The sequence below is a fragment of the Brachycentrus maculatus genome, unplaced genomic scaffold, assembly GCF_059751285.1.
Source record: "Brachycentrus maculatus isolate JH-2025_06_01 unplaced genomic scaffold, ASM5975128v1 h1tg000065l, whole genome shotgun sequence".
NCBI classification, from domain to species: domain Eukaryota; kingdom Metazoa; phylum Arthropoda; class Insecta; order Trichoptera; family Brachycentridae; genus Brachycentrus; species Brachycentrus maculatus.
This window is the reverse complement of record NW_028280819.1, coordinates 810007-835020: the sequence shown is the minus strand read 5'-3', so window position 1 is coordinate 835020 and position 25014 is coordinate 810007. Positions and strand designations below refer to the sequence as shown.

The 25014-nt window shown below is 32.2% G+C and overlaps 1 protein-coding gene across 1 annotated transcript in view; it reads right to left on the bottom strand.

Annotated features, from left to right (window-relative positions):
• Positions 1-21642, bottom strand: part of LOC148311392 (cadherin-AgCad1-like) — a 31587-nt gene extending 9945 nt beyond the window's left edge. Inside the window, exons 1-22 of the mRNA XM_088256663.1 lie at positions 21391-21642; positions 20494-20634; positions 19038-19291; positions 17676-17909; positions 16998-17196; positions 16041-16117; positions 13882-14079; positions 12087-12260; positions 11097-11290; positions 10241-10460; positions 9748-9917; positions 8961-9139; positions 8615-8789; positions 7990-8176; positions 6585-6726; positions 5561-5749; positions 4539-4654; positions 3257-3484; positions 2530-2655; positions 1616-1736; positions 1316-1413; positions 362-497 (exon numbers count right to left, since the gene is read on the bottom strand). Coding sequence (XP_088112789.1) covers positions 362-497; positions 1316-1413; positions 1616-1736; positions 2530-2655; positions 3257-3484; positions 4539-4654; positions 5561-5749; positions 6585-6726; positions 7990-8176; positions 8615-8789; positions 8961-9139; positions 9748-9917; positions 10241-10460; positions 11097-11290; positions 12087-12260; positions 13882-14079; positions 16041-16117; positions 16998-17196; positions 17676-17909; positions 19038-19291; positions 20494-20634; positions 21391-21502 — 3670 coding nt within the window. The 5' untranslated portion in view covers positions 21503-21642. The remainder of the gene's footprint in view (positions 1-361; positions 498-1315; positions 1414-1615; positions 1737-2529; positions 2656-3256; positions 3485-4538; positions 4655-5560; positions 5750-6584; positions 6727-7989; positions 8177-8614; positions 8790-8960; positions 9140-9747; positions 9918-10240; positions 10461-11096; positions 11291-12086; positions 12261-13881; positions 14080-16040; positions 16118-16997; positions 17197-17675; positions 17910-19037; positions 19292-20493; positions 20635-21390) is intronic.
• Positions 21643-25014: the final 3372 nt, after the last annotated feature.

The window sequence follows — 25014 nt, the reverse complement described above, 5'->3', positions numbered from 1 at the left end:
GCTTTTCATTCTATTGTAGTTCGGAAAGTGAATATTAAACCTTGTAGTATTGAGGACTCAAAACATTGCTTGCGGGGATTTTAAAGCCAATCCGTCCTGACTCCAATACCACCGATTGCAGGTTCTTACCCGTCTTATTGTTTGGTGTTATCCCAACCAATGGCAATCAGGAGCTTGCATTTTATATAGGTAGAAAAGTGGTGCCACCCTGTCTTCCTAAAGACTTGGGTTCCCATGGGAACACAAAACATGCCTAAATAGTTAGGGCGTAATTTTTTATTATATAAGATGTACAAATTTTACTAGTTACCCACTGCTTATCTATAAAAAAATCATGCCTTTTTCTTTCGTGTTACTGTACCTGTAAATTTGGCAGTAGCGGAGTTGTTTTCAAAGAAAGGAGCTCCTTCAGTCGGGACAAACTGGACTGTGAATGTAAGAATTTCAGACTCCAAGCTTTGGGGGTCCTTTCCATTATCCCTGGCTCTTATTGATATCTATTAAAAACAGATTTTAAAATAAACAATGCTAAAATATCAATAAAACATCAAAAATGTCAAATAATCATGCGGTAAATAGATATGTAAATAATAAGTAAGCACCGAGGAGGTACATACTTTTGAGTTCATTCAAATAAATGTGCCATATAATTTATGTATACAGGTCAACAAAAATAACTTGTTGTACTGTCTGACAAAGACATCTTAAGGCGGAGACTGACCGGAGCATTTCGTCATAACGTAACACGTTACGATGCGAGCATTCAGGCAGTCAGTACACCGAGCCGAGCGCTCCATCCATAGTTTCGGATGCTCGGTGATGCTCGCCGCGAGCGATGTTACGACGAAATGCACCGGTCAGTCTCCACCTTTATATTTCAATTTACATAGATTTTACAAAAAACAAAAAAATCCTGAATGCTCATATACTTACATATATTTTAAAGTTTTTTTTTTTTTGGTTTAAAAACTCGAAAATGAAAGAACCTGTGGATATGGAATTTTCCAAGTTCTATCAGACATGAATTTTTAGCTCAATGCACGTATTGACAGCCTGTTCTCTATTTTATAAAAACCAATGAAATATTTTTATTTTTTAGGTGATAGTTAATTTTTTTTAATAGTTTACAAAATCGACACTGTGACCTGATATCTCAGTGCCTTCTATACATATTTGGTAATCATACAACTAGAAACAACATAAATTAATACTTTAAACGTAGAATAATTTTTTTTTTAACTAATTTTTTTTATAAATTTCAAACTGTGATATAGGGAATTAAAAAATAATATTGAATGATTTTTTTAAACTTTACCTCAAATTTAGCATTTTCTAGATTCAAATCTTTACGAAGTGTTAACCTCCCCATATTATTGACTTGGTTATCAATTGTGAAGAATTCCTTAACAGTATCTGCGAAAAAAATGCAACTTGAGTCAATTACAACATATCAACGCCTAAAATTAAACCAAAAAATTGTAAAAAAAACATTTTTTTCCAGATTTTAAAATTTTATTTATGATAACAACAGAATCAAAATTCTGCTTCTTCTCTTATCATAGATTTTCAAAGCGAAATATCTCAATTTTTTTGTGAATGCTCATTATTTACTAACCATTTCCTACCACTTCAAAGTTAACGATTCCTGCTTCTAAACCATCTGGATCAGTTGCAGTTACTTCCCCAAATTTCACATTGTCGGCTAAATACAGTGTAAGACCTTCCTTTGCTTCTTCCTAAAAAATATAAAAAGATATTTTGACAATCTGTCTGAGGGTGTTAGAACTTTTAATTTTCCGAATTTATAAAGACAAAGAGACAGGTGTATATTAAAAACAGTAAGCTAAACTCTTTTTTTCTTCAAAATAGAGGGTCAAGACGAGATGTGAGCAGAAGACAGATCTTCTGGCTCCGGAATATACTAGATTGACGGGGATCAGGACCGTCGAGGCGCTGTTTTGAGCTGCCCAAGACAAGGTCAAATTACTCTCAAGTGATAGTCGACGTCAGCGAGACCTGACATGACTAACAGAAGAAGAAGAAACTGAACTCTAGACCAATAATCACATACTTACCTAACTAACATTTTGTTTAAATGTCTTACCACAAAATCGATGGTTTGAATATTAATAACAATTTATCACAAATCATTGATGGAAAATTTTCTCAAAAAATATTACGAATTTGCTGTTAAACTGAAAGCTAAAATTGTAATCAGAACAAAAGAACTTTTCAATTGCTAGAATTATAGTAGAGGAACAGTACGATAAAAATATCTTTAAAATTTGTTAACACATTGTATTATAAATCCCCACTTGATTGACAAAATTTAAAATGGGCAAACAAACAACAACAACAAAATATATATGATTTAATTAATAAAGAGTAGTTTACGCAGTTTTAATTTATCTATAGCTTATCAAATTAGGTGGAAGGTGGATAGTTCGACATAAAAAGTAAACTATGATTACATTAGAGAAAGTTCATCGTGAATTAGGGTGGGAAGAAATATTGAAATGTGAAACATACCTGTTTTAAGCGATAAAAACCACCCTGAATTGGGAAAGTTATAGTTGGAGCTTCGTAATTGTAAGGAGTTATATCCAATTTGTATATTTTAGTTGAATTCAGACTCGGAATGCCCAAATCAAATGCCTGTTAAAAAAAACTTTGCATTATCAATGAAATCATATTATTAGGCTTACCAAGTGTCATGATATTAATGATATATATATATAATAGGAGTTCAAAAAATGTGAGTAATCGGGCGTTAAGTATTCGGGTAAAATGGTGAATACTCAGACTTCCATATTCTTCATCATCTATGTTGAGATGTCAGAAATGTAAAAATAACTCCTAAGCGGAGAAACCCTGATTTGTGAACAAGTGTGGAACAATTTGTGGACACACTGAAAATGTTGTGAGTGTTTATTTCCTTCCAGCTTAACTTTTAATGTCAAACATATCAGGAACTAGAAATATGAAATACGCAATAATTTACGCACTAATTGGCGTTATTAGCTTTAAGTAAATGGATCCGAAAACCGAATCAAGTAACTACTTATTTCAAAGAAGTCATTATTTGAGTTTTTTTTTAATTTAATCGTCCTTCACTGTTAGCGATTGCGTGGGCCATTTGTCGTCCAGTATAGTCTAGTGATTTCCAATAGCAACAAAAGTGTATTATAAGTGAAATGCTGAAGTGCCATTCGGACATTGCTTTGTTTAATATTGACACCCTCAAAATGTATCTTACCATAATTTCAATATTGTAAAATCCCCAAAAGCGTTTCAAATCATAATTTGTAACCAACACACCGGTAACATTGTCCGGACTCAAAATATCAATTAAATCTTCAGGGAATTTATTGGGATTTTGATTGGACGTCGAAGTAAATGACAGTATTTTGTATTGTACTTTAGAGTTGTCATTGCCCGGCTCGTCCTTATCTTCAGCAATCACAACGGGTTTCAATTCTTCGTCCTGAAATAAAATAACGATTCATCATCACAAATTCAGTAAATGTAAAACAGTAATTAGTCAAACGTCTTTCCTCGAGGGACTCGCACAAATTAGCAGTGTTCAAATCACACAAGCTAATATGAATATGCGACCCCAAATGCCCTGGCCATTGCCGCTATTCCTCTTTTCCTCCACCTACTTTCTCATATATCAATAATGTGCTTCACCCTGAGGTCTTTCATCTGAATCCTATAGGGCATTTTCCACTCCTATATTCACTGCTGGCACAAAAAAACGCCCTTAGAATGTCAGAAATGAAGACTCTAAGAAACATATTAGGCGAGAGTCTTCGAGATAGAATAAGAAACGCCAGAAAGATGTCGTTAGGTGGGGAAGGCAACGAAGGAGACAATGGTATGTGAGAAGAATGGAACCATCCAGACTCCGCCACATCGCACTGTACGGCCGACCCAATGGTAGACGACTCCCAGGCAGACCACCAAAGAGATAGGTCGATAGCTGGGAATAGACATTGCAGGAGGCTAATCCCTCTTAAAAACAGGCCACAAGGCCTACACCAAGAAGAAGAAGAAGAAGATATTCATGAATCTGGAGTTGGGACTGATTAGCCTGGCTTCATATAAACACGATAGTGTTAACACTGCATTGGATGCAGTGCTCGATGCGCCATTCGGGTACGGAGAGTGGCCAAAAGAAGTTCACATTGGAATCCCGTAACAGCTCCTTTTCTCAATTTATCTCAACAATAAAGGTCTGATGCTAGATTTTTTATAATAGTCACTTAGCGTCAAGCGTCTTGACAAAAAAGTCATTGGCCTCTTTATATGCCGAAGGGGTACACAACCATTCTTCCATCAGTAAACATATTGATAATGGATACTTAATTACTTGATTGGATTGAAAATTCTTTACTAAAAACATCAATTGCTCCCATTGATTTATTTAAAAAATTGGTTCCATTGCTTGTTGAGGGGCCATTCATTGGGTGCATTGTCACGAATGACATCATTAGACTGACAGGGTTTATGAGACCGGTGTTAAAGTATTAGGTTACCTTTTTAAGATTTTCAGTAATTTGCCAATAGAGGTTTTCGGGCAATTCCGGTGCATTGTCATTAATATCTAGTAATTCCACAGTAATCATCGTTCTGTTGGTGTTCCTCTGCCCCTCTAAAAAAGGTTCATTTTAATTTGTTAATGTGAATAATATAATAAAAATATTGGTTATTATGTGTATTTTAAAAACTTTATAAAATAAAACAACTTTGTTTTAACCACTTTTTATTGGTACACTTTTTCCAACTTTTTTTTGGTATGTTGGAAAAAGTATACCAATAAAAAGTGGTCAAAACAAAGTTGTTTTTATTTTATAAAGTTTATAAAATGTGCCACAAAATATCTGCAATAAACATTCAAGAAATGTGTATTTTAGACTATTTTCATGTTGTTGCATTCAAATTTCTCTAATGGATCCACTTCGGCACCAAGTCGCTGTTTAATTTGACTGCAAACAAAGCGAAAATTGTCAATCTCCAGTGCGGAGCAGCAGAATGAGAAGAATAAGTTTATTGTCTATGGTGCTATTTCTAAGTTATCTGTGGTCAAAATATCACAAATCACAAAAAGTTCTTGATCATCCATTTATTGCTATTATTATTATTACTATAATACATTTTTTACAATTCCCGGCTATTATTAGATGAAAAAAATATTACAATATGAAATGGGACACCTGACATTGATGAAGTATGCCGGTTATGTTTTCACTAAATCTAGTATTTTTTATGGCAAAAATCAATTGTTAGCCTTTCCATGCATATGGCTCCAACCATAGAGCCATAAAATAACGAGCCGGATGACGTATGGTCCCACAATTGGTGCTAAAATCTTATCTTCTTCGTGTACCTTGTTAGGTACCCCCAACGTTGGAGATCACTATGGCAAAGGCTTCTCAGTACTGCGCCGTCCTGCGCCCTCCTCCACTCCTCTCATCCCATAAAATCTTATAATACTTATTATTTATTTTATATTTTTAATCGACACTATATTTCCGGGCTGCGTAATTAATTAATTTACCTCCCACTTGTTGCGGATTATCAGTCAGCGTGATATAGATTTCATAAATATAATCCCCTTCATCTCTGTCCAGTTCTTCTCCCTGTAAACTCACAATCACATCACCGGTGGCGGAGTTAATAGTGAAGAATTTCAGCACTTCTTGTTGGCCCTCAAAGTTTATAGTGTAGGCAATAGTACTGTATGGAACTGCAAGATAAGACAACAACAAGCCATGTTACGCTCTCTGTAAACCAAATATATATAATTTCATTAATTGATTCGGCAGTAACTTTGTGGTAAAATCTATCCATTTTTAATTAATGTTTAACTTAGTAAATACCACTATTTCTTAAAATCTACTGTGACACGTGTTTCGATGCATTCCGCATCATTTTCAAACACTGTATGTGAAGCTAATTCCAAATTTTAGAGTTGGGTCCTTGGGACGTTGAAAGTAATAGAAATTCATAAAAATATAAATAACAATAAACCCATAATTAACAATATGACAATGACTAAAGACTCCCCCCTTTTGTTTATGTTCCCACTGATAAGAAATAAAAATTAAAAATAAAAATTTAATTTATAAATAAAAATAAGAAACAGCTACTACCCCCTCTTCAACCTTCAACGTCCCAAGGACCCAACTGTAAAATTTAGAATTATCTTCACATACGGTGTTTGAAAATGATGCGGGATGCATCGAAACACGTGTCACAGTAGATTTTAAGAAATAGTGGTATTTACTAAGTAAAACATTAATTTAAAAAAAAATATATATATTTATTCAATGTTATTTTTCTTCTTCTAACCCTTATCTGCACCTTAAGGTGAATAGGTCACTGCATCATATTGACACAGTGTTATCTAATAAAAAATGTATTCCTCAGACAGACTCAATGGAAGCCAATAATTAATCCGAGTGATAATTTTTGAAAATCCTAGCATTTACCATTATTCCCTGATGAGGTCTTTAATATTAGTGTCCGTGTATGTATTTTAGTGGAGCTGTAATAATTACATACATTAGCACTTTACTCACCGTCTCTATCCAAATCTGTCCCATTTATTGTTGTAATCTCTGTCCCAGTTGGGGAATGTTCATCTATTTTAAAATACTTTTCAAATTCATCGTCACTGGGAACTGGAAACTTGTTATTTATATCTATGATATCAATTTCTATCTGGAAAATAAATCAAATCTTATACATGGTGTGAATAATTATATTTATAGATTTGGCATTTAATTTGTAGAACTCCATTTTAATTTATATATTAACCTTTATAGTGCTGAGCTTATTTTCACATATTTTGCATAAATTGCTAATTGCTTTTCATCATCACTACTTGACGAATTTGGCATTTTGTAGGTAGAAATAAAAAACTTTTACTTAAAATCACAAAAATCAATGATAAATTCACAGCAAAATAATTTTAAATGGTTATTTATAAATGTTATTAACTTGTCCGAAAAATTAAAATAAAATTAAATGTCCGTACAGGTCAATATCTAAAACAAATTGCGCAATAGTCGGTATTCCGACGCTCCGCACTTTATACGCATTCATAGAGAGTCAATTTATCGACGGTTCGCACTCTAAGGGTTAAATATTAAAATCAAACACAGACTTCTAAATATTATTTAAGAATCCACGAGATAGAATAAGGAACACCAGGATAAGAGAAATATCAAAGATGTCGTTAGGTGGGGAAGGCAACGAAGAAGTCAATGATATGCGCATGTGAGGAGAATGGAACCATCAAGACTCCCCCCACATTTCATTGCACGGCCAAACCCAAGGTAGATGACATCCAGGCAGACCACCAAAGAGATGGATTGACAACTTAGAATACACATCGCAGGAGGCTAATTCCTTTTAAAAATAGGCCACAAGGCCTACACCAAGAAGAATAAGTTTATAGTTAGGATAGCAAATTATAATTGAATCAGGATTTTTTCTTTATACTGACTGTATTGAAGGGTATATTTTATCCATTTTCTATTACAGATTGTTGTGAAAATAAGTCACATATCACTTACTCCTTTCAAGAACGTCATAAATCAAAAAACTTGATTTTTCAAAAGAATGTTTTTAAAGTTTAAAAATATTATACAATGTATTAAAAATAAATATCAAGCCACTTACTGAACTTTTTACTTTGTAACAGACCTTTTTAGGTAAAACCTGAAGGTTTTTTCTCCATTTGAAAAATATTTAGTATATATGAAAAAATAATTAAACAATACCTTTTCTTCAAAATGCAAAAACAACACTTTTTGCCCTGTAGCGGGTAAATATTATGTTAATAATAAGCTGCTTTAGCTAAGATATAGCACATTTTCTGGGCATTCCGAAAACATACAAAACTGAAAATTGATGATTTTTGTTTTTGATGTTCTTGAAAGGAACGAGCGATATGCACAAGACATTAATAAATTGATGTACCTGTCCGGGTGTTTTATGGCAATTCACATCATCCTCGAGACTTTTGCAATCGGTGGCTATCAGTTCGTAATACAATTTATCTTTTGGATCAGGTTTATCACATGTTATTTTTTTATTTGCTAACACTGACAACTCGCCTGATACTTCATCTATTTTCACGAGGTCTGGTTCAGTGTTTGCTCTTTCTCTATGTAAAACATAAATATGATAATAATAATTAACACAAATATGACTCAATATAGCTTAAACCACACTAATATATTAAGCTATTTTATTTTATATGTTGTTTCTTCGAATTACCATTTTTACAACTATCCAAAAACCATACTTTTACATTTTGAGTACGTCCAAATAATTTGAATAAAATAACTGTAGTATAAAAATATTTTATTTCTTCAGACGTTTCTTAGTATGTGAAATAATTCGGAAAAGACAAATTAATTCGGAAAAAACACAGGTCTCTGCTAGCTTCAACTCTTTTCCACAGAAATGTAAAAATACTCTCTTTGATGATAAAATAGAGTAGATTGGTGCATTGTACAAAAAAGAGTTGTCTGGCTAAGCGAGAGTAAGTTACTAATGAATACAATAATATCTACTTAAATGCAAAAGAACTAGTTCTTACTTGAGATAATACTTGACGGTATTGTACAGAGGGCCATCTCTATCCGTTGCTTGGACTGATCCTATAAATATTCCAGACTCTGAATCTTCTCGAACTATACGCCTCGTGCTCAAGGAACCATCCACCCATATAGGCTCGTTGTCATTTTCATCTTCAATGATCAATGATAAAAATCCTGAAAATTTAATTTAAAAATTATCAAAAAATAGCACATATCTTTACTTGTATGTACATGTACAATTTGGAGTTACCAGGGATTAAAAACTTCAATTTCATTTAATAACACTCATAATTTTACTCCCTGAGGGATAAATAAAAGTAAAAATATGCAAAATACAATGATTACCTTCCGCCGTATTGGGTAATATAGTTTGATTTGTGTCTGTTAAAACAATTGCGAGATAAAGGACTTCAAACTCTTCAAAGTCAATAGTGATTCCATCACGAATTTCTTTTACAACCAATACGCCTAACGCTTCTCCTTTGTTATTTGGATCAGGGAAGAATGTTTCGATCTCAACGCAGCTGTAAAAAAAACACTTTGTTAGTATTATTATTATTAGTACATATGCTAGGTTTAGGATATATTGAATAGGGTCGTTAGATTAGACTAAGTCTGCCTATTATTCCTCCTCAGGACTGTCGGTTTAGGGGTAGGTCCAGAGCGTGAGATTGGCTCTTGGGACTTGGATATTCTAGTAAGGTTACTAATTTTCTTGCCACTGTCACACTGGGGAAGATGGTGGTGATGGGAAGATATTACCTAACATGCTTCGACAATAGTGATAGGGACTTTTACGCCATTAGTAATAATTTGTTTGCATGTGGGTCAGAATGGAAAGGATGATTTCTATATTGGTCTAAGAAATGAGGTGGGAGCTTCCAGAATACTAATATAACTCAGTCCTATATTCCAGATACTCAGATATAAAACTAGAAAATATTTTATGGAATCCAGATGACGTAAGTGAACAAGCCCAGGGTGAAGGATGTTACTGAAATATAGAATAGGATAGGGAATGGCTACAGAGTTCGGGGTTGTATAACCGTACATATACCAGCTTGAGCAATTTGTACACTTATTCAAGAAAATGAAATTTTTAAAAGTTTATTATGGCCATGTTTTTATTTACCCTTCAAATTCTTCTCTTTTGACTGTTTGCCCTGGTTTCGACGCTGAGGATTTAGGCCAATCAATCGAAAATTTCAATATGGCATCGGAGTCAGGATCACTACCCCGGATTTCTCTTGTTATTTCAAAATTTTCTTTAGAATTTTCTTTAACAGAAACTGTCCTCGAAGGCTAAAAAAAAGATTTGCTTTATAAAGTTAACTAAAATTATACAAGTAAACACAGGGATAAATATTAAACTGGTGAATGACAGGTCGTATGAACTTTTCCTAGACTTAAATTTTCCCAAATTAATATACATCTTCTTCTATGTTAAAATATCAATAAAATCTTAAAAATAATTACACTTATAGAATTTAGAATATAGCCATCAAAATGGTTCAAGATGGTTCAAGGTTAAAGATGGTTCTAGTATTCTATTGAGAATTATTTGTTAGACAAGACACAATTTCCGTGTGCTTCTCTTCTTTTACTAATTTCAGAAGATAACATACCATACGAATTTCAGGCGGTTTATTATTAACATCAATTAGTTGTATGGTAAGCTGTGCATATTTAGTATTATAGGGCTCTCCAAGAGTATCCACTGCCTTCACTTGCACTAAGATCTCGCTTTGTCTGTTGTAGTCAAAGGCGTCGTCTTCAGTTACAGTAATCTGCCCACTATCAGGATCTATGTGCAAGTAGTTAGAGACACTCCCACTTATTGAATGGCTGGAAACAAAGGCATTCACAATGTATCGTCAATGTTCGAGCAAAGATCTGTGACCACCGAATTCTACAGCATGTAACATAAAATACCAAAACAAATGTCTCCATCCAAATTGAAATGGAAATTCATACTTAGCGTAATATTATACGACATAACCTTAAATTTTGAAAATAAGTATTTACTTTATAAACTCTAATGTTAATAAAATATATCACAGATATATATATATATATATATATATATATATATATATATATATATATATATATATATATATATATATATATATATATATATATATATATATATATATATATATATATATATATATATATATATATATATATATATATATATATATATATATATATATATATATAAATTACCATTGAAAATCTTTGAATATCAATCTTTGATTTGTGCTTTCGCTATGTGTATCATATTAATTTACTAATTTACTAGAGAATATAATGATTTTGAATATATGAGGGTAGAACACAGGAATAAGACCAGCCTATTACGTTATTTAATACAGCTGACAACTTCCAAATTCCACATATTCTTCATTTGTAAGGGGTGATTCATATTAAGACTACCATATGTATCATTGTATATACATACTATAATTCAACACTTACATGACTTTGTCACCAATATCCCTGTCGCTTGCGTGTACTGTGCTCACTACATACCCTTTCCCAACCGTTTCCTCAAATATTTCTAAATAAGTAGTTTTGTCAAATATGGGTTCTTCATCATTCCAATTAATTAATTTAATATTCACTATGGCTGTATCGGTGTGCGATGAATCCAAATTTTCCACAGATTTAATCTAGAGAACAAAAGTAAAAATGCAACATTACATAAGTTAAGTACTCGGAGCACCCAAGGGTACTTAATATTTATTCTTTACTTGATTACAAGTTACAAGGTAACAAATAATGGTGTATGTGTGTGTGTTAACTCGAATCACAGAAACATTTAGACAGAATCATCATTTGCTAATCAATAAAGGCAGTATTTTCATGACATGCATAAAAATGGGAAAGTGAAAAAAATATCAATTTGTGTATCTAATATCAGATTTTTACACATATGAAATCAGTAGTATCAATAACGGTGGGAGGGGAGGGGGGTTCAATAATACATCTGTTTCTTCATAAGCTTTCTGCCCTCCACTGCTGGATATAGCCCTCTTGCCCTTTTTTCTATTTCCTCCGGTCACATTTGTTTACCCTATTTAAATACTAATGCAAATGATTGAAAATAAACCAATTTATATAAGTAACATGACAAATTTGTTCAACGTATGAGGAGCTGAAGAGGATTTCGCAAAATTGACCGGAGTGGCAAAGGAGGATTCATTTGTGCTGCAGACCAATCCGCAGGATTGAGACAAGATAAGAAGAACATGACAGGTATATTAATTTTGCTTCTCAAGCACTTACCTTACAATAGTGATTATTTTTAAAAGGAGTTTTGAATTTCATATAAGTATTTGGGTAATTTTCTATTACAGCGTTATGTTTTATTAACTGTAGCTCCCTCATTATAGCAAGTCTATAGATTTTTTTACTTTCAAATGTTTAGTATCACTAAGGTATACCTTTACTTGTAGTATACTCTACCTTTAGTTGAATGTTTTGCCAAGGTATATCTTCAAAATCCAAAGATGGTGCATCAAGAATGAGCAACCTAAACTCCTGGTTCTGGTACCCTTCTCCAGGAATAAGGGCGAATGCTTTGGCAGCTTCTGGTGGTGTTATACTCTCTAGTTCCACAGTGTAATCAGCATTTACCCCCTGAACAAAATATTTAAAATTGTAAAACTCCATAATTAAAAACTGACACAGAATTACACCAACATGCTCTCATCACTGTATTTCTACTTTACTATTTAGTCAATAGCAGATAACAATAAGTAAAGAGTTATTGAAGGCGACATCTAATGGTAGTAAAGGCAAAATCTATAATCCAGGATTCGGACCTCACATACAAATTAAAGAGTTTCTGCTTAATAAAAAGCTTGCCTCATCCCTCATAGATGTCCTTAGTGAAGTCTATTGAATTCAAGGACTGTGTTTTGAGTTTAATTAATATATCTTGAAGTACCAAGAATTTGAATAGTGTGGATGTCAATCATGGGTAGAAACCAGCCTATGACGGTCGTAAGCCCTGTAAATGCCCAGACTTCCATATTCTTCTTCATCTATGTTGAGATGGCAAAATAATGTAATACAATAACTCTTAATTGGAGACAATCTAGATTGAGATGTCAAAATAATGTAAAACAATAACTCCTAATTGGAGACAATCCAGATTTGTGAACAAGTATTTGGACACACTCGAAATGTTGTAACTAATAAGAACATAAATGACATCAGAAACTATTTCAATAGTAACAGAACGTAAGGGTGAAGTCTGACCGGAGCCATTTCGTCGTAGCGTAATATGTTACGATGCGAGCATTCAGGCAGTCAGTACAGCAAGCGGAGCGTTTCATCCATAGTTTCGGATGCTCGGTGATGATCACCGCGAGCGATGTTACGACGTTACGTTACGACTAAATGCTCCGGTCAGTCTCCACCATAAAGGGTTCTTGAGTGTAGCATCTAGTGGTGCAAAAGGTCAAATCTACTAACCAAAAAGTACATAATGACATCATAAAACATTAACATATTTTTTTTAAACTCTCGTTAAGTAAACCATTAATGAATTTCACTCCAATATTTATATTGAGTATTCTATTTATATTTATATCAAGATTTAATTGTACTCTCTACATGAAAAATCAGCTTTTACAGGATTTACGAGTTGTCACTAGCGGGTGTCATTGATTGTTTAATACACTGTGCAACATTTACCATTCCCTTCTTGATCGACAACTAAACATAGATGTCGCCTATGAAGTTTATTCTAAAGAAATATAACTTACTTTATACATACTTTATTGTAACTTTATACACTGTGCAACATTTACCATTCTATTCTTGATCGACAACTAAACATAGATGTCGCCTATGAAGTTTATTCTAAAGAAATATAACTTACTTTATACATACTTTATTGTAACTTTATACACTGTGCAACATTTACCATTCTATTCTTGATCGACAACTAAACATAGATGTCGCCTATGAAGTTTATTCTAAAGAAATATAACTTACTTTATACATACTTTATTGTAACTTTATACACTGTGCAACATTTACCATTCTATTCTTGATCGACAACTAAACATAGATGTCGCCTATGGAGTTTATTCTAAAGAAATGTTGCGTGTTGTCACTTGCTACACTATATATATCAAAATTTGAGTTGAAGAACTCGTTGGCCAAGAGGTCAACTAGCCAATTTCTCAGTGGTTGGGTCGGAAGATAGTGTACACTAACTTATATGTATAAAATTGGCAGATTAACTTACCGTATCTCTGTCATGGATGATAATTTTTTCATTAAAATCAAGGGTGACGTATTTTTCTTCTTCGATGGTTATTTGAAAAGTCTTTGTAAGGACTTCAGGAATTTGATCGTTTACGTCTCGAATGATAATGTATACATCACTGGTGGTTGCCCAAGACTGATTGCCCTCTTTATATGCGCTAATTGTAAATGGAAAAACCTGAAGAGCAAATACATTCAAATGAGTCAAAATACACTTGCTAAAACAGATTTGTAATTTATTTTTTGATATATTTATTTATATCATGTATAGAAAATAAATAAGTACATTGGCGGGCTCATTGCTAAAAAGCAATATCTTCCAACCAACCAAAAACGGACTAGTGATATTGATCAAAACGTTTGATACCATATATAGCCGTTTGCAATCAGAGGGTAGATAGTACTTGAACATTTAAAAAAATTACAAATTTATATATAAACATAAATTATAAAAGATGATAATAAGGATGGCAAAGGAAAAAGGGAGAAAGGGTAATTAGTCAGATAAAAAGAATAATTTATTTTCCTTATAGCAGTACAGGTATTAAAAACCTAATTAGATTTATTTTCCATATAGCAGTAATATCCTTCTCCTGGGTTCCTTCTTTTGTGTCATTTGCCTCCATTAAATGAATAGATATAAATGAAGTACTAAGAACCAAAAAAATAATTAAACTAATTGCGAGTTGTACTAAAAAGTATTGCAAATAATTTTTAATGCGCTCCAAATACGAGTGTAACATTGTTCCTAATAGAGTGATCTGAAAGTGCTAAATTTGCAAAATAAATTACATATTAAAAGTACCAACAGAATAATGAATTTTTTATTAAAATGTCTTTTCTTTAAGTCAACATAGGTCTTGCTAAAACTGCAACTACGATAAGACATGTAACACTAATATGTATTAAATAACTTGGCAACATTACTAGCCACACACCTTTTGTGGAATTGTTGCGCAGAAGAAAGAAGCCAATATTCAACCATGCATATTTTGCATGCACAGACAGCACTGTTGTTGCAGCTATTAAGACCCGGGGCAGCTTTCAAAGAGGCACAACTTGACAGTATATTGCTAAATATATCGCTCACTCCTTTCAACAACGTCATTTGTCAAAAAACTTTATTTTTCAGGAGATCGTTTTTAAAGCTTAAGAATATATTAAAATTTATTAAAAATAAATATCAAGCCACTTATCGAACTTTTTATCGGGCGACAGATCTTTTTAGGTAAAACCTGAAGGTTTTTTCTCCATTTGAAAAATATAAAGTATATTTAAAAAAATAATTAAACAATTCCCTTTTCTTCAAAATGCGAAAACAACACTTTCTGCCCTGTAGCGGGTAAATATTATGTTAAAAATATGCCGCTTTTGCAGGGATGTAGTACATTTTCTGGGCATTCCAAAAACATGCACTATAAAATTGACGATTTTGTAAATATGATGTTGTTGAAAGAAGTGAGCAATATGTGGTTTTAGGTTTTTTAAAATTCAATCAAAATAATAGATATTTAGATTTCAGTATGTTTTTATATCCTCATTTTTCTCAGGTCGATTGGTACTTAATTTAAATAAAGTATACAAATATATTCACTCCTATATTCGCGAATCTGGAGCGCAGGACAATCAAGTTGACACTGCATCACTTTGATGAAATGCCCTATGCACCACTTGGGTATGGATAGGAGTTAGAAAAAGGCATATATTTTCTCTATCACAGAAATAATGATGTGCGAATAGGGTAGTACCTACTCATGATCTTAACGGTAAAATTGAAATTGGGATTTCTTAAATAAATTTTTCAATTATCTTAGGATATAATCATGCAATAGCTTCTTCACATCTCACCAATAGATGCCTCTAGTGAAGTTCTAGTGATTCAAGAACAAGGTTTCTAAATTGGTTCATATATATAGAACTTCCAAGAATTTGAGTAGTGTGATTGTCAATAATGGGTAGAATTGGTGAATGTTACACGTGTGTAAAGTGATAACTTAAACCAGCCGATGACGGTCGTCAGCCCCGTAAATGCCCAGACTTCCATATTCTTCTTCATCTTTGATGAGATGTCAAAAACTAACATGCAATTTCATCAAAAACAAAGCAAAATTAACAAATAAATTATGAAATGTTCTTTACCTCGTTTTGCAATGCGTCACGATCTATCGGATCTACTTTAAGTATGCCATCTTCCGTACCAATACTGAAAAAATGATCTGAAATCATAAAAATAAGTATTTGTATGCAGCAGACCTTAAATTTTCAGCTATCAGATCAACCCGAAAGTAGATGTTTTGTATTTTGTTTTCCTCTAAAAAGTAGCCTTAAGTTTTTATTTTCCGTTTCAGTTGAGTTATCTGGTAAATGTGGAAAAATCACAGATTATCCAAACGATATAAAAAAAAAGCCAGTGAAAAAATCATGTACGGTGCAGAAATCGAATTGAAATAGAGTCTTAAATTTTCCACCTTAATTTTGTAGCTTAGTTCAACTTCGCTTTTTAATTTTTACTTCTTATTTTTTTTATTTCATTACTTTTATTGTTTTTACTCATTTTTTACGACCAAATTTGTATTCTATAAAGTATTCTACATGTATTTAACCTGTTTACTTGTTTCTGTAAGTTTTTTGTGTTCTCATATAATTGATGAAAAACATTTAAATGATTTGTATTGCACTGTATTTCATTTCATATTATATGTTATACATTGTTTGCGAATAACAAATAAATAAATAAGACACCGTAAGAATCGGATATCTTCTTTGAATTTTGACATTGGCAACGAATGTTGCTAATTCCGTTAACAGCCGGGCGCACAAGCTTCTTTGTCTCAAAGAGTTGAAGATTAAAACAAGACTCTTAACAAACATGAAACAATATCAACCTACTCCCACTATCCAAAAAACCATTAAATAACGCAACTATCTGTAAAAGAGCTATTATTAATTAGATTATGGAAGTAGATAGATAAAAATTAGCAGCCTGAAGAAGTATTGTAAAATGTGCCCTCAGAATGGGAAAACCCAGTGAGGACACATTTGTATAAATAATGTATATTATCATATAAACAAATAAAATAAGTTGAGCCAACTCACAATCAGGTGGTTTGATTAGCTCATACAAGATTTTCCTGTTAATTCCGGTATCTCCATCGACTGCTACAACTTGGAATTGTTGGGATGTCTTTTCATCAAATGTTTTGGATGCAAAAATACTTTTCCAAATAGGTGGTTGATTAGGAACATCAATTACTTGCACAATTGCATTCACTTGTCCCGTATTTTTGCCTGAATCCTGTTAAAATAATTGTTATATAAGCAAACGGAATAACCAAAGCCTTAAAGTAACCTTAAAGTATATTTTTTGTTTGTTTGTTAAGTACGCGGAATATAAAAAATCGCGGAAAAAAGTGGAACTGGGCAAGTTATGTCTGAGGATAGATGGACGAAAAAGGTGCTTGGCTAGAGGCCTAGAGCAGGACGCAGAAGTATGGGTAGGCCCTAGACAAGATGGTCCAATGATATTTTGAAAAAGTGGCAGACCTGCACTGGAAGAGAATCACCTCCAACAGAGAACTGAAGATGTCTAAGCGGGAGGCCTTTGTTCAATACTGGACACAAGAAAAAGGCAAAAGTAAAAATTGAAGTATAAGTATTAATTATTTTTGAGGAAGAAGCTGTAAATGATAAGTAGAAATGAGTAGCGACCTCTATGAAAACATAATGTACCTATGTACAATATCTCGCAAACATCCTATTCGTAATATTACTTACTTCAGCTTCAATAATAAAGATGTGAATTTGACTCAAAGCGTAATCAAGTTCTTTGATAGTTTCCAAGGTTATTTCCATGGACATGGCAGTAGGATCATTTCTATCTTCTATTATGTCAAACAGTTCATCTTCTCCGGAGCGTCCGATAATTTTGAACTTCATAACTTCGATACTTATCGCTCCGTCTGGATCAGTCACTAAATATGTACAGTTGGTAATGCCTAAATACAATTCCTGAAATCAATAATCCATATTTACTATTATTTGAAAAAAAAGGAAGTGTCAAAGAAAAAGCAAAATCATTATGGATAAAATTAAGAAAGGTGTGTTGAGATTGTTTGGGTATGTGAAGTGAAGAAAGAATAGAAAAACACCTTTATTAATGGAACGTACTTGGTAATAGGAGCAAAGGAAGACCGAGGAAAACTGGCTTGATCAAGTATTTCAACTACTCAAAAGTGGTCGGTTCAGGATTTAGAATAATATGTGGGTATGTATGAGGAGATGCATGAATGTAGAAGAGGCAAAGATTGTTTGCAAGGACAGAGTGGTGTGGCATTCTATTATCTCTGCCTACCCAGTGAAGCGGCGTGACGGTTAGTTAGTTAGTTATTTTAAAAGAAAATATCAATTGTATTCCAGACCAAAGATTTCAAATAAATCCAAAAAGTGCCTTCTTGGCATGGGACACAAGTGTTTAAGGTCGATCAAGCCACCAAAATAAAGAATATTATTGTTGAAATGTTTTTTCAGTTTATATAATATAATCTATGTTCCTAGAAATTTCTCACTGCTTAAAAATGTAGTTCATATTACTTTATATCATTTTGTGTTGTATTATTTGTAGTTCCTAGATACATTTTTTTTCATAATGTAAATTAATATCTCACCGTGGGTTCTGTAAGTTCGATAAGTCAAGCGTTTATAAAAATAAAAAAAATTATACTTAACAAATAAATAATGTTTTGAATGGTATTACAAGAATGATTATGATAAAGAGAGTGTTATATTATTGTTCCGCAAAGTTAATAGTACAAAATAAATTATGAAATTGTAAAAGAAAAACACTTGTTTTTTTACCACTTGAATTTATTTTAATATGATGACTAGTTTCGGAAGCTAAGGTTTTATCTTCAGGTCTAAATATAAACTGTTATATTTAGATCTGAAGATGGAAGCATAGCTTCCGAAACTAGTCGTCATGATAAAAGAAACTCAAGTGATAAAAAACAAGTGTTTTTCTTTTACAATTTCATCATGTCTTACCGCTAAGTGAATGTCGAAACAATAAATCAAATAAATTATAATTATAAATCAAATAAATTATAAATAAATTATAAATTAAGTCGCAAATATATTTACCGGTACTTGACACGTTCCTCCTTGAATAGTAGGAGGATTATCATCAATGTTGTCGATATTTAGATACAATTTTATTGTCCTGGTTCCAATTGTTATTGACAGAATGTACCTTCGCTGAGGGGGTATTTCATAATCCTGGGTTTTTGTTATAATAAGATACCACTTCTTCCCGTCTACTACATCTCCTTCCCTGACTTCGGCTCCGAGGGTAGTCGGGTCTCCCAAGTCTAGGCCAAATGTCGGCTTTACCGTACCTGTATGAGAAAAAATGGATAGATAATAGATTGGGCAACATTTAAAATATAGTGATAGAAGAAAAGGGAAAAGGTAGATAGGTAGGTGGAAAAAGTCAGCCTCCGTTGTATAATGGTTAACGCATTGGACTGTTGTGTTGAGAACCTCGTCATTCGTCGTGTGGTCCCTCCAGAAAATTCCTAGAATTCTTCTTTATCATCACATCTTCTCGAAGGCTTCTAGTCTTTTTCTCTCTCTTTCGCTTAGGCACTATGTCTCACACCCGTACAATAAAATACTCCATACAAAGGTCTTCAATTGTTAATTAACGATTTTAAAAAAAAACACAGTGTCAATATGATGCAGTGCCCTGTGCGCTATTGGGTGTGGATAAGGATTAAAATAAGAATGAAGTTATTACAGTGTTTATTTTTTGACATCTCAACATAGATGAAGAAGAATATGGAAGTCTGGGCATTTACGTAGCTCACAACCTTCATAGGCTAGTTTAAGTGATCACTTTACACACATGTAACACTATTCAAATTCTTGGAACTTCTCCTGGATTATATTCATATGCTTGAGAAACTCTAGAAAGCACCATTTTTATTTATTTTTATTTAAGGTAATAATTTGAGTGTCTGAATGTTTTGAGTGTCTGCAAATACTTGTTCACAAATCTGGATTATCTCCAATCAGGAGTTATTTTTCATATTATTTTTTGACATATCGCTCACTCCTTTCAAGAACGTCATAAATAAAAAATCGACAATTTTCATTTGTGCATGTTTTCGGAATGCCCAGAAAATTTACTATATCCCAGCAAAAGAGGCATATTTTTAACTTAATATTTACCCGCTACAGGGCGGAAAGTGTTGTTTTTGCATTTTGAAGAAAAGGTATTGTTTAATTATTTTTTTTAAATATACTAAATATTTTTCAAATGTAGAAAAAACCTTCAGGTTTTACCTAATAAGATCTCTTGCACAGTAAAAAGTTCAATAAGTGGCTTGATATTTATTTTTAATACATTGTATTATATTTTTAAAAATGAAAAATCGATTTTTTTGATTTATGACGTTCTTGAAGGGAGTGAGCGATATGTGTCCATATAAGTAGGTACATATTTGGACACACTGTTTAATATTTTGTATTATACTGCTTATCTTGTGAACTTGGCATCAGCTAACTATAATAATAATAATTTTATTGTTAAAACTACCTTTATAGTTGAATAGAGCCAGAACCACATCTCCCTCGATCTCCTCTTGCATGTTGATAATCTGACCCCTCCCTTCCTCATAATCACCATATTTCACCTCGTCTCGTGGAACCTGATTTATGAAGGGTGGATCTTCCCACGCTATAATTTAAAGAGATTAATGCGTTTACAATTATATTCAAATTTGTAGTTATAAAGATTACCGTGAAATTTAAAAATAATAATAAAATACTTGCATAAGACTTTTATGAGTTTATTATTATAAATATAAGTAGTTTTGAGAACTACAGATGTTTTCATTTGTATTTTCACCCGTAGTTCTTAAAACTAGTCGTGCTTACGTCAACAAACTTAAAAATGGTCTGATACGGGTGTTTTATTTTTATATTTAAATCGTATTGTTATTCCACATTATTTTAACAATTTTTTTGTTTGTTAATTCTACAGTTAAAATTCCTTTCCAAAGTTGAAAAATAATAGAGTATCTCCTTATAAAAAAATTCTTGATTTATATAAAGGTAAAAGGGAAATATAAATTTTCTGTGTAAAAAGCTAAAAGAGATACAAAATATGGCCACTCAAACCATTGTGGATTGTTTTGTTTTGCGGTTTTCTTGTGTTAAGTGAGAATATAAATATATAATATGTACATCTTTTAGATTTAAATACAAAGTTAGATAATAGAGTCCCCTACGTTAAGGGATTCTAATATTTATAATAACAATTTAGTTCAACATAAATGAGGAAAGTATTTGTAGAGGAAACATGACATCCTCCATTAAGAAGTGTTTCCTTTCCTAATCATCCTACTTGCAGACAAGCTTCTAAAATAGAGGCTTTGCGGGTTATTCCTTTAAAAAGAAAAAGAACCCCTAATTGTTTTGATCGTTAACTTACATTGACTTAGTGCTTGTGGAAATCCAAAAATTGCCACCAAAAGTAAGCAACGGAGGTGGACTCCAACCTCCATAGTGACTAGTTCTGAAAACAAAGCAAATATTTCACACATTTATATCTTTTTTCAAAATTAATGTTACAAAACTCTAAATAAACCAGTTTAATTTCATCCTTTTTTAATGCATTATAAGATCAGTATTTGAGAATAACATACATATGTATTAACAGGTGATTAATAAATAAACAGTATGTATCCTTTTGCTATTCAAAAAAATAAATGTGCTGTTCAAATAGGAAAAATAAATAGTCATTAATATGAAATAAAAAGTAAACTAAAATGAACAAATTTTGAAATAAGTTTTTTAATATATTTTGGTGAAAATTTTATAAAATGTATATTTTGCAATTAATTATTCGCCTCTATAGTATAGTTGAAAGCGCATTTAGCTACCGTGCAGGAAGTTCGATACTTAGGAAGGTCAAAATTGAGCTTATATTGTAAAAAAAAAGACAATGATTCAATGCAATGTGGTGGTGTCCTATGCACTGTTAGGATTAAGAAAATAAGAAGTTGTCTGTAAAAACCAAATAAATATGATAAATCGATTATTTAAATTTACCTTCTTGTTTCGGTTATTGTAAAAACAGGCCACAAGATGGAGAAGAAAAAGAAGAAGAAGAAGAATACAATGAGCAAATTCCATTTTATAAATAAATAAATAAAAAAAATTATATCCAGCTGAAGCATTTCTCTTAAACAATGGGTTAACATTTTATTTTCACAATTCCAAATCACAAAGGCATAATTTATAAGTGACTTATCCGTTTTAACACCTTTATCGTAAATAAAATGCTTTTTTGTGTTTGTTACTCAAATGCCAAATTGATTGATAGCGTATTTATGCTACACACATAAAAATAATGTTTTTTTTTTTAAAATGACCTTTTATACTTTAATTGATTCATATTTGTGTAATACTAAAACGACAACTAAATAACTTTTTCAACTTTTTTCAAGTTTTTTATTAATTTGTTGTTTTAATATATTATAAAATGCAATTCCATCAAGAAAAATCAGTAAAAAAAAACAAATGAATTAAAAATTGTATCATAATTCATAACAATACGAGTGGTTTTGAATTATTCAGCTTTATTTTACAATTACATAAAATTGATTTATGATGATACATGTACATTGAAGATTGTAAATATGTATCACACTATACAGTACCAGGAGTAGGCAACCTTTTTTGATATTGGAATCGATTTTTAACATAAACATTTTACTAATTTATTTATTATTTGTATTATTTGTACAAGATATTTTGATTAAAAACCACTAGATTTTTATAAATGGGGTGTTGAAAATTAACAAAATAAAAAGGTTAAGGTATCAGTAATGATGGCAATTATATTTTGTAATTTAAGCAGCAACAAAAAGTATGTATAAATATATGTATTATGTATAAATATATATATGTCCGCCTCCGTAGTGTAATGGTGAGCACGCTGAGCTACCGTACTGAAGGTCCCGGGTTCGATTCCCAGGGGGGGTCAAATAAATATATGTGTTTTTTTCACTCTAATATTTATTCAATATTACCCTGGACTGGTACCTGAAGCGGAGGGCTGATCACCTTTATTTCGTGTGTTAATGATCAAGATAACCCTGCGTTTATATGATCCAGTTCCCTATGCACCATTGGGTGCGGATAAGGGTTAGAAAAAGAAATATATACAGCAGGACCTCTATAATCCGAACCTTCGCTAATCTGAACACCTCTGTAATCCGAACGCCCACTCATCCCTCCCGTGCTTCATAAAAATGGAAAGGACAATAAATGATAAGGCAAGTAACACAAGAATGTGACAGCGAAAGTGAAGAAATGTTTGTTGCTGAAGCAGTAGCAAGTATTCCCCATTCAAGTGGGTGTCTGCATTAAACACATGCCTAGAATAGGCTGACCAAGTGGATATTCCTGTGCCAGAGAATACGCTTTGAAATAAATTGCGAGAAAAAACTTTTTACTTCTCATTAAATATATTTCGACCAACTAAAATCTTTGATTTCTTTGAAAAAGTGGAATAAATTCATTTAAAATTTCACAACACATTTTGCTTTATTTGATAAAAAATACCCTACAGATTCTCTGTCCGAAGAGAGGGCAAATTTCTGGCGTTCGGATTATAGAGTTCCTGCTGCATAAATATAACAAATGATGGTATTAATAATAATTTAATAACTAAGCACTCATATTATGGTAGGGACTGACCAGAGCCATTTTGTCGTAACGTAACACATTACGATGCGAGCATTAGTATAGGCAGTACAGCGAGCCGAGCACTCCGTCCATTGTTTCGGATGCTCGCTGATGCTCACTTACGACGTTACGTTACGACGATATGCTCCGGTCAGTCCCTACCATTAGAAAAATGTACATATGGCCGCAGGTTGGCTATATCTGTAATAGGGATACTTTCATAATTTTTAAGTTCAATATGACTGTACCCTCTATCATCAATTACTTTTAAAGCACAAAGCATGTCAAAAGAGTGATTTAGATAGCAAATTATCACCCATCCTGTCATTATAATCACCTAACTTTATTTGAATTTTTCAAAAAAATACAAGATAATTTCACCCTAATTATATTAAAAAATTTGTCTGCTTCCATAGCGTAATGGTCAGCACACTCGGCTACCGTTCTGGAGATCCTGGGTTCGATTCCCAGGCGGAGTCAAATAAATATAAGTGATTTTTTCACTCTAATATTTATTCAATATTACTCTGGACTGGTACTTGAGGCGGAGGGCTGATCACCTTTTCTTCATGTGTTAACGTTCAAGATATGATGCAGTGCCCTATGCACCAAAATTTATAAAATACAAAATTATTTTTTAGTCACTTTTATTTAGGTACTATTTTTCCAACTGGTTTCCCTAAATACCTTTTTTATATGGATATTAAACTTGATACAGAGAAATATTTGTAGTTAGGTAAGTAAGCGGGACAAAAAAGTAGTTAATTAGGTAAAGTTTGAGGTGAAAGGGGTTTGAGGCATGGAGTTTTTATCATTATTATTTCCAGGAATGAGAAAAACATTTCAATTAGGACTTTTATTTAAATTTACTCTTTTTATTATTGTTACCATGATTTCTATTGATGATTATTATTTATATTTCAATTATGCTTCAGTGAAATTCAAATAAAATTGGTAAAAAACAAAGTTTGTGATTTATTTATTTTTGTAAAATGTGTCACAAAGTATCAGATAAAACATCTTAAAAATTTTTATTCTAATATTCATTATTGTGAAAATGAAGGCAATAAATAATAAATCGCAACTTAATTTTCCTCAAACCCATGTAACATTTGACGAAATTTAATTATTTCCTTAAGACTGTTTTTGTATTGAAAACATACGTTTTTCTTTTAAATAAATATATGGTTTTAAAAAGAAATGATTTATTAAAAGGTGAGGAATTTAAAAAATATATAAAAATATTTTTTCAATATGTATTCTGGAAAGAAATCAAATTCCAGTATATATTCTTAAAAAAAATTGTGCGCGGAAACACATCTGGCTCATAGCGCGGCCGATCGCATTATTTTGAACGTTTGAG